The sequence below is a fragment of the Micropterus dolomieu genome, linkage group LG16 (genome assembly GCF_021292245.1).
Source record: "Micropterus dolomieu isolate WLL.071019.BEF.003 ecotype Adirondacks linkage group LG16, ASM2129224v1, whole genome shotgun sequence".
In the NCBI taxonomy this organism is placed as follows: Eukaryota; Metazoa; Chordata; class Actinopteri; order Centrarchiformes; family Centrarchidae; genus Micropterus; species Micropterus dolomieu.
Window position 1 is genome coordinate 15,327,988 of NC_060165.1, and position 13,656 is coordinate 15,341,643.

At 41.0% G+C, this 13,656-nt stretch overlaps 1 protein-coding gene across 1 annotated transcript; it reads right to left on the bottom strand.

Annotated features, from left to right (window-relative positions):
• Nucleotides 1–240: 240 nt before the first annotated feature.
• LOC123984714 (protein arginine N-methyltransferase 8-B-like) lies at nt 241–12,892 on the bottom strand. Its single transcript, XM_046071776.1, has 11 exons — nt 12,836–12,892; nt 12,353–12,470; nt 11,511–11,735; nt 8,955–9,110; nt 8,177–8,240; nt 7,226–7,368; nt 6,811–6,898; nt 5,024–5,139; nt 3,215–3,365; nt 1,911–2,032; nt 241–1,052 (listed from the first exon to the last, which is right to left on the bottom strand). Exons 2-11 carry the CDS (start codon nt 12,419–12,421, stop codon nt 969–971), a joined length of 1,218 nt encoding a protein of 405 aa, XP_045927732.1. The 5' UTR covers nt 12,422–12,470; nt 12,836–12,892; the 3' UTR covers nt 241–968.
• Nucleotides 12,893–13,656: the final 764 nt, after the last annotated feature.

Sequence of the window (13,656 nt, forward strand, 5' to 3'; positions counted from 1 at the left end):
GAGCTCGTCTAAAGTGAACGAAATAAGGTGCTGCAGCATTTCCTGTAAACAATGTTGCCAAATCGGAGTAGTACTGTGTGTTAAAATAGAAACATATTCTGTACTATAATTACTTTAAAATCAGAAATATACTGAAGCTTTTTCATGACTGGCTTACAAGTTAATTTCTCTGTTTTTTGTCTGGTTTGTCTGTTTTAAATGAAAATCATGTTAGAAAAATCAGACTTGATTCTTTGATATTTTATTCATCATCGTGTTCATCTTTTTCCATTCTTTTTGTTTGTCTGATCTCCAAGACAAAGTGATACATGACATATTGCATCTGTGTTTGTTGCTGTTCTGAGGCTTCGTTCTGTTCTACACTGGCACCAAAGTACAGTTGCTCAGAATTGTCTCTATTAAAGAAATAAACAAATTACATTTTACATCTTTCTAAAACCAATGAAGCAAAAACAGTTCACATGCAAATAATAAATAATAAAATAAATCACAATTGATTACTGTACCTTCTACACAATTATACAGTGCATTATATATCTTAATAAATGACTAAAGGAAAAACAGATAATGACTGTGCTGTAACCCTCTTAACATCACACAGATCAATGCTTTTCAGTTAGCTGCACTTACAATATTAAGACTCACAAATGCTTTTCATTTTAGACTCAAAAATGTAACATTTCCAGAAACAAGTGAGAGAAAAGAAAAAATCAAGTTCGTTTAGGATGTTACATTCAACGATGTGCCCGAGTCGATCAAGTTGGTACAGGTGATGGCACTATTGCTGATAGATACTTTCCTATTCTGATGACATCACTTAGGTGCTGGCATGATGGCATCCAATCTGATGCGTCTGGTCTGGTCGCCCTCGCTGGCCACTGGAATGCTTGTTGGAGAGGCTGTGCCCACTCCCTCCTCTCCAATTGGGTCCCGAAGGGCTGAGGGTAGTTGGTTGGTTTTTGTTGTTCCTAACGCATTTTGTAGTCGTGGGAAATGGCGGCCTCACACAGTTGTCCCTTAAAGTCTAGCTCTAGGGTGAACTCCAGGTCACGCTAGAAAAGATAAAATGATAGCCAAAAAATTAAAGCTGGGGTAGGCAATTTGTTTTTAGAAGCATTTTTTTGTTATATTTGTTGAAATTCTCTTCAGCAATTAATAAATCGCTCTGACAGAAAACTCCAGTATCAAGTATCAGCCAATCATTTAATTCTGACGGAAATGAGCGGCCTACCTGCCTGCTTACCTACGTGCATTCACTGTGCATGAAAATGTGTTTTTGAGGAGTGGCTTTGGAGGGAGGCCTGAAGGGAGGATAGTTTCAAAATCTAGCTGTCTCTTGCCAGTTCTCCGATGTTACCTGGCCTAGCTTTAATGACAGAAATATCCACTAGCCAAATAAAAGCTTCACACAAAACAAAAACTGCTTTAAAGCTATTTAGATGCAGTGGTGAAATTCAACTAAGTACATTTAGTACATGCTCTGCATTTAAATACATGTTCTACTGTACTAATGCTTAGGTACTTTTACCTAAAGGAATAGTGCAACATTTAGGGAAATAAGTAGAAGATTGATACCACGCTCTTGTCCGTAGCTATATATGAAGCTACCGCTGCAAGTTAGTTAACCTTAGCCACAAAGTTTTTAGATTGAATATTTACTGTTGCCTGGCAAATGGTCCCAGTCTAGAAAAAGTCTACCACATAACCCCACAATAAAACAGCAAATTCTTGTTGTCTACCTTATATGGGACCTTGCTTGCTGTTTCCCCCAGTTTCCAGTCTTTGTGCTAAGCTAAGCTAACCAGCTGCTGGCTGTAGCCTTATATTTAATGGACAGAAATGAGAGGGGTATGACTCTCCTCATCTAAATCCCTGCCACAAATTTTGTGCATGTTTCTTATGAGTCTTACCACATTCTTTTCATTGGGCCTGACAGCAATACTGCCAAAGATCTCCTCTCCCTTCTTGACAGTTAAGTAGTCCTCTAAGTAAAACACTGTCTGTTTCCAGTGTGTGCTGGCAGCATCTGGAGCTGAGGTAGAGGAAAGGAGAAGTGGAGGGGGGTAATATATGTACATGAGCAAGAGGGAAACAGGAAAAGGAATGAAAAAGAACATGATACAGAGTAGAAAGAAGATACGGTGTAAAGAGGTAAGGGGTAATGAAGAAAGGAGAGGGAATGAGGAAAAAAAGAAGCAGGAAAGAGAAGGGGAGCGTGAGAAATTATAAAATTTCCAAATGTACTGGTTCCAGTGGGTACTCAGCTCCCTTGGGGATGTTAACATGGGAGAAATTTAATAGCAAAGAGGCTGAAACTCACCCATTGGGAGAAATAAAGAGGCTGAGAAGAGAGAACTCCTTCAGTGATGCTCAGCCTCAGGCCCGACAGACTCAGCCAAACATAGAACCTCCTCTACACAACATTATGTAAGCACTGGATGCATGAATGCATTAAAATAAGCTTACATAACAGCTCAGATCCTCTCTCTATAATAGGAGTCCTCAACGCCACGTTACCAGAAATGCTTGGTGATTCCGCTGATTCCAGGTTGGCTCATGTCACACCAGCAGAGTGTAGCCAAGAGCTAAAATGCTGAATGTAGTAGCTTCCTTTTAATGGACATTGATTTACTGCTAAAAAAAAACAAAAACACTTCTGCTCAAAGGATTTCAAATGAAATTTGGAACCCTTGTGGGATAGGATCAGGCACTCATCACTCTCTTTTAAATTTCATTCACCCATGTCCATTTACCCATTACCATTCACGGATGCTCAAAGTATGCAGAGCTGCATAATGACTGTCCATATTTTATAATGTTTGTGATATACAATAGATGTTGTAGTTCTTTTTTTTTGTTATTGTCATAAAAAATATTATCAAATTCAAGAGTAAATTTGCCAGTTAACTTCTTCTGATACCTAGAAAATAATATTTATTTTTTTTATATTTAGATAAAATTTTATCTCCATCTCTTAAGGCTCCATAGACCAGTTGGTTGGAGGAATTGGTTCACATTGATTGACTTATTCTTGGCTCAACCAGAAGGTTCTGGCAACATTTTATGCATTTTGGACAAATGAATGGACAAATCCCCATAAATGTGTACGACATCACAATGTTCAGATTCCCCGGTTGGAGGCAGAACTCTCAGAGACAGATGGGTGAACAGACAATCTTAGGTTGGCACTGTAAAAAAGTAAGAAATTACTAACCAGTGGAGAAGCCAGTCTTTTTGTGACACTTGGTGAACTCAATGTTGAAATAGGTGACCAGGGCGTGGACATAATCGTTGCGCTGGATCTGCAGACAGAAGGCTGAGGTGAAAGACAGGTCCTCTGGCTTCACAGTGTAGATGTCCACTTCCTGGGGGGGAAAGGCAAAAGATAACATATTTAGCTTTTTTTGTAAAGACTGCTTTCATGACATCTCTGGGCTTTTCCGGTTCATGAAATGTCATGCCACAGTACAACAGCACACCACTACGTACAAGCACATACACGCACAAGTTGTCACCCCCGCTTGCCATCCCTCACACACATGCGGTACAAGTATATGTCAAACCCTTCTTGATTATTCACTATGCTTATTGTGTATGTGTGTGTGTATGTGTGTGAAAGCCCACAGGTTGAATCACGACTGGCAAACAAAGCCTGCTCACAGTACACATGCTGTGTGGGTGTCCTCCCTCAAGTCTACAAGGATGGGAGGCTGTGTGTGTGCATGAGTGCATGTACATGTGAACACAGCGTCTGTGTGTTTGCTTGTGTCTATTTCAAGCACTGCCCTATGAATATGGCCACAAATTTAAGTATCACATTTTGTTACCTGGCAGGCATCACTGCAGGTCCAAAGTAGGGGCGGAGCAGGTATGCCTCTGCTTTGCATGCAGATGATCATGTATTTAAGAGGACGGGAGGGAGGGATTTTAAACTGCAACCTGTTCATATTGCATAGCCTATTGGGCTTCCGATCGTCCGGGCCATGTGGTGTCAGCATGACAGATTGTGATTTAACACCTCTGTCCTTTCCAATGATACCAAGGCCAGCATCATATACAGCAAATTGTAGGAGGAGAGAAAAAGAACCCCGGGAGCGACTTTGTAATTTTAGAGTGTGAGGAATGAGTGGCAGTTTGAATTAAGACGGGGAGACGTGGCTGGCAGCAGGGGGAAGGGGTGAACAAGGCCTGAATATGTAGATGTGAAAGAGATACAGACACTGAGAATTCATTTCCAGGCCAGCATGTCGCTAACTAATAACCACCCTCCAAATGAACACATACATCACCTTTCTGAACACAAAAGGAGGATTGGTGCTTTTCCGATTGATAGGGGGCCCGTTTCATTCCCACTGGTGACTCAGTGCCTGCTCTTGTGTGACATTTCACCATCGCACAGAGGGAGAGACAGAGTGAGACCTCCCTGTTCGCTCAAACTGGTGAGGCCTGACATTGTTTAAATCAGAGAATGTGACAGAAGGGTAAGAAGAAGTGAGTGAATGAGAAGGAAAGACTGGGAAATTATACTACAAAATTATATTAGACAAAAGAAGAAGAAGAAAGAATGAAGGTTTGGGAGACTCAAAATTGAAAAAAAAACATGAAAGGAAGCAGAGAGAAGAGACTGTTAAAGAGGAAAGAAATGAAAAGAAAGGTAGAGGGGGGGAAAAAGCTATCACCTCCCTGAATGCTCTTTGCCTCTGTTCATTTGTGAGATGAAAGACAAGCCACTGTTGTATCTTCAAGCATGACAACAGAGCCGCAGACTATTACAGCTCTCGAGAAACCCTCTATAATGTACTAAAAAATAGTTTCAGCAGATGGGGTCTGTTGAGAGACTCTGGAATTGATAGCTGACTTTTTATTTAGGAATTCACGCAGTTGGTAGCAGAACACAAAAGATCGAAAACATTGCTTGACATATACACATGGGATAATACAATATAGTATGAAAGGCAAATTCTTGAGGTACGTTCGCACTCCTACATCATGCATGTATTTGTACATCAGGACACAGACTGACCTTTAGGAGGCAGGCGTTCGTCACCACCTGCTTGGGATCTACCACATCCACCAGAGGCTCTTTGATGGCCACATTGCGAATGCAGCTCATGTCGAACCCATACACGTTCTCCCACCCTGTGCATACACAGACATAAATATCTAAAGTACAACACCCATGTGAATACAAATGCACACAGTATGTACTTTCAGGATTTTTACTTTCTGAAGTTTCATACACTTGTGAAGCTCTGTTCTCTGCCAAGCTGTCAGCACACACACACAAACACACACACACACACACACACACACACAAAAAGGTAGCAGAGAAAATAAAACAAAGCGCTTAACCCTGCCAGGAAAAACAGTCCCGCGCTCATGCTGTCTTTCTGTCTATCCAGCTCCTATATGTGGAGAAAGACAAGCCCTCCTGAAAATAGACACCGGCCTCCTCCGCCTCCTCCACCATGTCTGGCAGGCTTTTTTATTATAATTTGGGCTGAAAACATACCAAGCAGGCTTTCCCTCCCCCATTCCCTCTGTCCCTCCACTCCACCTTGCTTTGTCAGGGGGCCAAACACTAAGTCTGAACGATGAGAAGGTGGAATGTGCCACCGACGCAGAGGGAAACTAAAAATAAGCGCACAAGGGTTTGGGTACACTTAAATCTTTTGGGAATTTATGTGAAAGTATGTACTTTTATGTGCACGTCTAGATGTAATAGAACAGAGAAGGCCCCCTGTGCAGTATAAAGAAAACTCAGTAGTAGTCATTAACCCAGATTCTGTGTGAATGGCACCTTTAATATCAGTGCCCTGATCTGGATCACAATGTTAAGCTCAGCACTCCTGCTGTTATAGCTATTTGAACCCAAATAGAGCAGAAAATGTACTGAAGGATAAAGGCACCTCACTGGTTTAAATACTTTTGGTACTACTTTCTAATTAGGGTTTCTATGTTGGAACTAATGGCTTTATTAATGGTTAATAAATACTTTTTATTAGTTTATATATCAGTAACATGCTGTTAGTATATATAATTTTGGTTGTCAGGTTGTGAAAAACACTTTTGGCTAGCATAACTTGCTTTGTCTTTTTAGCTAGCTTACTTTTACATTTACATTTACATTTCAACCACTTCTACAAAAGGGCTGCTGACTGAAATCCATTTGGTTATCAACACCAAACCTGAAGGATTATTGTGGAGATACTCTTTATTATTAATTTACTATCATTAATAACTGCAGACCTGATGGCTCAGTAAAATGTGACAACCCCTGACCTTTTATTAATGACTTACTCATTTCTCACAGTATAAAACTTCAGCCAAACTGATTTTTCACAACCTGGCAACCTACATGTTGTCCTTCTTAGTGGCTTATTGCTGGCCAGTAAAGCCTTAAAGCTGCTCTAATTAATATTTTATATTAACAAAGGATTGTAATTTAAAATGGGTCACTCATAATTATGAACTGATCCAACTTTGCAGTTCCCCTCAGCTCTATGGAGCATATTAGCGTCTTTCAGCTCATTGTTTCGGTTTTACGGCCCCTCAACTTGTCTGTCTTAAATTCGTCTCCCTGCTCTCATTAGAGACAGGCAGCTTTTCTCAGCTAAAAGCTCTAATGCTACCTGTCCTGCACCAAACAGTAGACAGACAAAGGTTTGTGTCCCATAGTGGACTATTTCATATCTAATTTGAGTTTGATTTTACTTCATCGGCACATTGGTCAGTAATTTTGCACTACACAGCTGAGAGGGCAACAGAAGAAAGCAATGGGTTAGCAAAAACATATACATAGTTACTCACAATGAATCTTGAAGTCCTTGTACTGTCTGTCTTCAATGGCTACCACATAGAGAGCTGCTCTGTCAGGGAACATCAGACCTCCAGGTTTCTGAAGACAAGAGAAGCTTCAGGAATCATCACACACATACACATGCGCGCAAAGGCCATCCATCAGCTTTATTGTTCACACACCTGGCATGTAATATAAGATCACATGTGCAGAGTTTAAAGCATGTTTGCAGCTACTGAGGTTAGAAACCAGATCATTCATATATGTCAGCAGCTGTGCAGCAGATACAAGCACAAAAGCGTACAGTAAATCCTCTACTCTGTCACTGTCTGGTGTGTTTATGTGTAAAATCCTTATTTGTCCAGCCAGCTACACACACACACACACACATTAAGCCCAGCCCTCCCCAAGCCTCCAGCAGCATACCAGCCACTTGTCCCTGGCAAAGATGACGGTGTTGAGCATGGACTCGTAGAACAGGCAATAGCCCATCCACTCTGAGATGATAATGTCCACCTTCTCCACAGGCAGCTCCACCTCCTCCACTTTGCCCTTGAAGATGGTAATGACTGCGGTGTGTAGAGCCACAAAACAGCAAGCAACAAATTACTTCATGGCATCTTCATCACATTAATGCAAATCGGACAATGATTATATTCTCAAATGACTGTGAAGTTAGTACAGCTTAATTACTGCTCATTGCATCAGGATTATGTTATCTAATTGCTTCTACCTGAAGTCCCTTTTAGGTCAACTTAGACCCATTCTTTTCATTAGTTATGTGTGAAAAAAAAGCGTGTATATACTGTAGAATTATTATTTTTTTACTAAACTGAGAAACACCTTATTAAAATAAACACATTGTCTCTGCACGGGTGTTTGTACATTCAGCACAGTCACTTTTAACCACTCTGTGGAAAAAAACAAATGCATATAGCATGCATGCTTTCTCTGTAAACAATTCAATTACAGGTAATATTGCTGCATTTTGTACTTGTTTATTCATAATTAATAACAAGTATTGTGCTGCATTGCAGTTGCAGTTAATATAAAGGATGAAACAAAAAAACTGCCTAATATCAAATGTGCAGTTTATGAAACCCAACATCTGTTGCCAGTCCTTCATCTGTGAATTCAGAGTGGCATTTTACAGCACCACTGATTCTGATTGATGACAGGAGGTTATTTGGCATCAGAGGTGAGCTGCCAGTTAACCATCAGAACTGTGACTAATATTGTCGGGTGTGACGGTAATGATGGAAATATGCAGAGTTTTCACGCTACTTCTAAGTCAAATGTCATCGCAATGTTCTGCATTGAGACAGCTGAATGTAAGTATAGGATTTACAGAATTAATAGAAAACCACCTCAACTTACCATTGTGTAGGTGATTTGACTTGATGATCTTCTCTGAATATTCAGATATACTTGAACATTCAATCTGTAAGCACAAAGACAAAACAGCAGATCTGGTGTCTTCTCGACAAGAAAGTGTTGAATGTTTGTTGCAATATCTACATTGTTTATAGGTTTAGCTTTTCAGAACAGGCACTTTTCAGTATTTTAATATTTAATAAACACATTTTATATTCCTTAGTTGAAGGACCAGCAATGGTGTTAGCTACCATTTTCCCTCCACATAAACAGCAGGTTAACCTTAGTGGTAATAACGGAAGGACAAATTTAATCTCATCCTTCTAATCCATCTAAACAGTATTGTCCCTGTCGCACATCTCAGGGGCTGTGCAGCATGAAAACCAATACATCATTTTGCTCTCCCATCCATAAGTGTAATATAGTAGGCTATATGAATCATAATGTCTAATGTGACTTACAGCCCTGCTCTTAGAGGAGCCAGGTGTCTCTTGTTGCCTCTGTGTGTTTGAGAGGGATTAACAATTTCTGGACACAAGAAACTGGCCCTTAAGAGGAATTTTAAAAAGGCAGGGCATGTATGCGTTTGTTATGGAAAAGGAAAGGCCAGTGATGAGAGATATGTGACGGCGGAGCCAGATAGACATTAATTTGGACACCGAAAATGTGTGCGGCTTGTCTCTCTCATAAAGACGTAAACAGAAGCAGAGGCTGTTAGATGATCATAATGAAAAATGGGGAGTATTTGTTCGTGTTCAATGGGTGTTTCTATCTGTCTCACCCCATACACGTGCTTGGCGCCGGCATTGGCGGCAAACATAGAGAGGATCCCTGTGCCACTACCAACATCCAGGACGATTTTATCTTTGAACACATGCTTGTTGTGGTACATGGCGTTCCGGTAGGTCAGCGTCCGCACCTCGTCCTTCAGCATCTCCTGTTTAAATTAGAGAGAGTTCATAGCTGCAGTACATAATGATTTTTGCAGTCTTGACCAACATGAAGCCATTATAGTTTCTATACAGAACCAGTATAGACTACCTGACGAATAGTGGATTCCTAAAAATGCTCAAAGGAATACATAACACACAAAATGTTACATTTCATTGCTATGCTGATGATACTCAGCTATATCTAACAATCAGGCCGGCTGATTCAAATCAGTTAGCCAAACTTCAAGTGTGCATACAAGATGTCAAACCCTGGATGACCTTTAATTTCCTCATGCTTAACTCAGACAAAACTGAAGTTATTTTACTTGGGCCCAAACAACTTCGAGATATGTTGTCCAACGACATTGCTACTATGGATGGCATCACCCTGGCCCCCAGTACCACCGTGAGGAACCTGGGAGTTATTTTCGATCAGGAAATGTCCTTCAATCTGCATGTTACGCAAATTTCAAAAACTGCCTACTTTCATTTATGTAACATTGCTAAAATCAGGAACATAATGTCTCAAAATGCTGCAGAAAAACTGGTCCACGCTTTCATTACTTCCAGGATTGACTATTGTAATTCCTTACTAGCGGGCAGCACAATTAAGTCTCTAAAGCCACTCCAGATGATCCAGAATGCAGCAGCACGTGTTCTGTCTAGAGTCAAGATTAGAGAGCATATTTCTCCAGTTCTAGCCTCCCTTCACTGGCTCCCTGTGAAATACAGAATAGATTTTAAAATTGTTCTACTTGCCTCAAAGCCTTAAATGGCCAGGCACCATTGTACCTCAAAGAACTCCTGATACCTTACTGCCCCAGTAGAGCACTGCGCTCTCAAAATGCAGGGCTCTACTAATGTAACTAAGGTTAGGGTGGGACAAAGAGCATTTAGTTATCAAGCAGCACTACCATGGAGCCAGGTTCCAATTTGGGTGCGGGAATCGGATAACATCACCACCCTTAAGGCAAGACTTTAGACTTTTCTGTTTAATAAAGCTTTTAGTTAGGACAGGGTTGAGCAAACTTTAAATTATTATAAAATGTTATCATTTTATTATTTTATTTAGTTGATTTTATTCTGATTGTATTTTATTATGTGTTTTATTACATGCATTCTGTATTTTATGGTTAATTTTATTTAATTTCCATGCATTTTGTAAAGTGTATTGGGACTATGTCTTTTGGTGATTTTGCACTTCAAATAAAACTTGACTTGACTTGACTAATGAACATACAAACGTGTATACTTTATGCTAAAAGCAGGCAGTTGCATGTCCTCCTCAGCCTGTGAATACATATTGTGTTTAGTGTATAATGAGGTAGATAAGGCACTATTTAGGCCAAAAGCCTCTCCGACATTGGCAGAGCTTCTTGAAATAGATAGGAGTAGAACACAAAGCCTTTGGGGGCCTGATATCCATCTCGCTGAACCCATTCACACATCCCACTTTCCATTTCCTTGCTTTGCACTCCTATAATCAGGACACTCTCTTTGTCTGCAAGTAGACAAAAACCTGACCCACATGCTAAATTTGGACACTGTTTAAAAAGGTCTATATGTCCCCAAACCTTTCCACCACCACCACCACCACTCCTCCACAGATCAAGGTCATTGGCTAGGGTATAGCTCTACAGTTTCATTTAGCAATTTACTGTTCATGACAAAGACAAACACAGATTTTCATTTATGGAGCACTGAACAGGGACTATTACTGTGCATCTGGTGTCTTTAGTGCTGGTTGGTAATGTAAAAGCTTTTTCTTTAGTCAGCTAGGAGACAATCAGACAATGCAGATAATTCAGCAACTTTTGATTTCCCTGCAAGATATTGTTCTTAAAATGTAACATTTTGTTGTTTGTAGGCCAACAGATGCCTCTGAGGGACATGTTCGGAGAAGATTTTATTTTGGGGGAAAAATTAGGTTACATTTTGATATTTAAAAAAAGTGTTTTTTTAAGAGGTGCTATTTGCAGCTTTAAACTTTAGGCTTCTGGGAGATGTCATCGCGTTTTAATTGTGTTTGGTTTCATACTTTGTTAAAACTCTGCCTGGATCCTTGTTTTGCTGTGTTTGGGTTTAAACTTGGCTTTTACACTGTTAATTTACAATTTATTTTCAGATCCATGAACTGAGGATTTGCAATAGGTTCTTAGCCATGGAGAAAACATCATCTATGCCAGAAAAAAAGATTTGGATCGCTACCTTTTGGTAGCGATCCAAATCTTCCAAATCAAAGCCTCTGTCCATGTCATCTGTTAAGTGTTAAGTCAGCCACAGTTTTTTGACAAATCCTGCTGACTGAAAGCCAGAAAACCCCCCTGGCAAGTTAAGGAGCATCAGGTTTGACAGAATAGGAAGCATCTGGTGTCATTCGTTTACCCTGGCCATACCAAACCTACCTCATGGATGCCAAAGTGGGCGTAAGAGTCGAAGTAGTAGTCCCGTGATGTCATCTCCTCCGGGCTGAGGAATTTGGCAATCTTGCCTCGACCAGGACATGTTGCCAGGGCCGCTACATGAGGCGTATGGGGGATGCAGGGCACATGGTGGGTAGTAGGCACTGGTTTAGGCAGTGGGGAGGGCTGGGCAGATTGAGAGAGGGGGGATGTGACAGGCTGCTGTCGCTGTTAATGAGAAATAAGAAAGGAAAGGGGGAGTGTTCGTATCAGGATTTATAAATTACAGACAAGAATGAGGGGAAAGCAAGGGTAGGCTACTGGAAGATTACAGAGTGGACCTGCCTATTGGTTAATATGTGGTTGAGAAAAGCAGATTCACAGAACTGAAAGCCAAGAGGGATTCATATAACAAGTAGTCAAACATTCACAAAAATTTTAGGGCTTTGCCATTACACAGCCAGGAGACTGGGTGAAGAGCCGGCAAAAGGTGCAGGTTCCGTTTCAGCACCAAGGACAGCGGACATAACCACGTCCAATACGTCCATGCATTCCCAAGCTGATCATTTAATCTAACTGCAAATCTTCCACATGCATTATCACTATTATTGCAATTACGGCGCTCTACTTTGGTCACCTATAACAATTGCAGGATTTCACTTTTCCTTTGCTCGCTCGCCATCATAGTGCAACGCTGATTATAAATGCGGTTGCGATGATAATAAGAAAAACAAAGATGTACACATACTATTGAAGTCAAATGTGTTATAAGCATACAAAAATAACCAGACTCAGAGTGTCCCGGTCCCGCTGTTACCGGGTACAGGACACCACAAGGTCCCTACCTCGGAGCTGTCCGCCTCCGCCATCTTCCGCCGTAGCAGCAAACAACGCGACGAATGCCTCAGTCCCATGAGAGCCGGCGAGATTTTAGGCTACAACTCTTAGAAGTGTACGGAGGATCTAAATTATTAACAGAAACCTGTCAAAAAGAACACTAAGCAACCAAATGTGTGGCTGGAGCACACGTCAAGATGAAAGTCATAATAAGAAATGTGCAGATGTCACAGTTTCGACCAAATTAAATCCACTCTCCGATAAAAGTTGTTAAATGGATGTGCGCGAGGTGACATGTACAGTGATCCATACTGTAAATGTGATACAGGTTGTTTTAGTGGGATGACTCAGGATGGCAGAGTCGTCTATTTGCTGGAGAGACTGTGCTGCTGACTAAAAGGTTGCAGGTTTGATTACAGCAGGAGTCACCGTGTCCATCAGCACCCGTGCGCCCCGTTTAGGTGTCCTCGCGCAAGCCTTTGAAGCCCTACCTGCTCACTCATTTTAAATGTCTGCGAAAGGTCGTATCCAAGAAAATATAAAGTGTCACCCATGACCGGAAAAAAAAGGCACCCAGCTGCGCGCTACAGGCAAAACTCCACACCAGAAAACGCTTCTACTTCACTTGGAGACACTTGACATGTCCCAGCAATCTACGTCTTCGCGTGCGCTGTGGAAAGTCCTTTGCGTATGTCCCGACGGGTTTTCCCGGAGAGAAAGTTGAAAGGGGGTTGAAACTGTGAGCGTGCGCCGCCTTTCCACGTGAGCCTCTTCAGATGACATGAAATGGATCGTGGCAAAACTACTGTAATAACAGTCACAAAAAGGGACTAAATCTCTGCTTCCCAAAGACAGCTGACTCCTCACACCAGAACTCCGACAGAAGCAGCCCTCAGGCAACCAATGAGCGTCTCACCTGCTTGCTTATATAATATAGGTGTTTTATGCGTTGGGGGGAAAATAACAGACTACGATATGTCAATTTTGTTCATCTGATAATATAGTTATTTTGAACTACAGCTAAAGAAAGTGCTTTGGCATTCACATGTTTAAATATCCTATTGCTGACCATTTCCGGTGATATAGGCTATTAATATTTCAATTAAATACAGGCACATAGGTGTGAGGTTTTAAGTTATACAGATGCTCTTTAGTGGCTTAGAATTCAACTCATCCAATCAGAATCGAGGACCCGTGTTATAAAATTAACCAATGAGAGTCTAAGATGCATTTTTTTATTCATGTCATAGCTACATTGTTACTTGAAGGGAGTTTAATAAGTTTGTCTTTCATAGTCAGCTATGTGTGGCAT

Excerpts from the sequence above, each read along its gene's own strand:
- LOC123984714 (XM_046071776.1), bottom strand. The coding sequence starts at position 12,421 with ATGGGACTGAGGCATTCGTCGCGTTGTTTGCTGCTACGGCGGAAGATG. Across the intron at positions 2,033-3,214 it reads AAAGACTGGCTTCTCCACTG|CTCCAGATGCTGCCAGCACA; the intron begins GTTAGTAATTTC and ends CCTCTACCTCAG. Across the intron at positions 1,053-1,910 it reads GGCCCAATGAAAAGAATGTG|CGTGACCTGGAGTTCACCCT; the intron begins GTAAGACTCATA and ends TATCTTTTCTAG.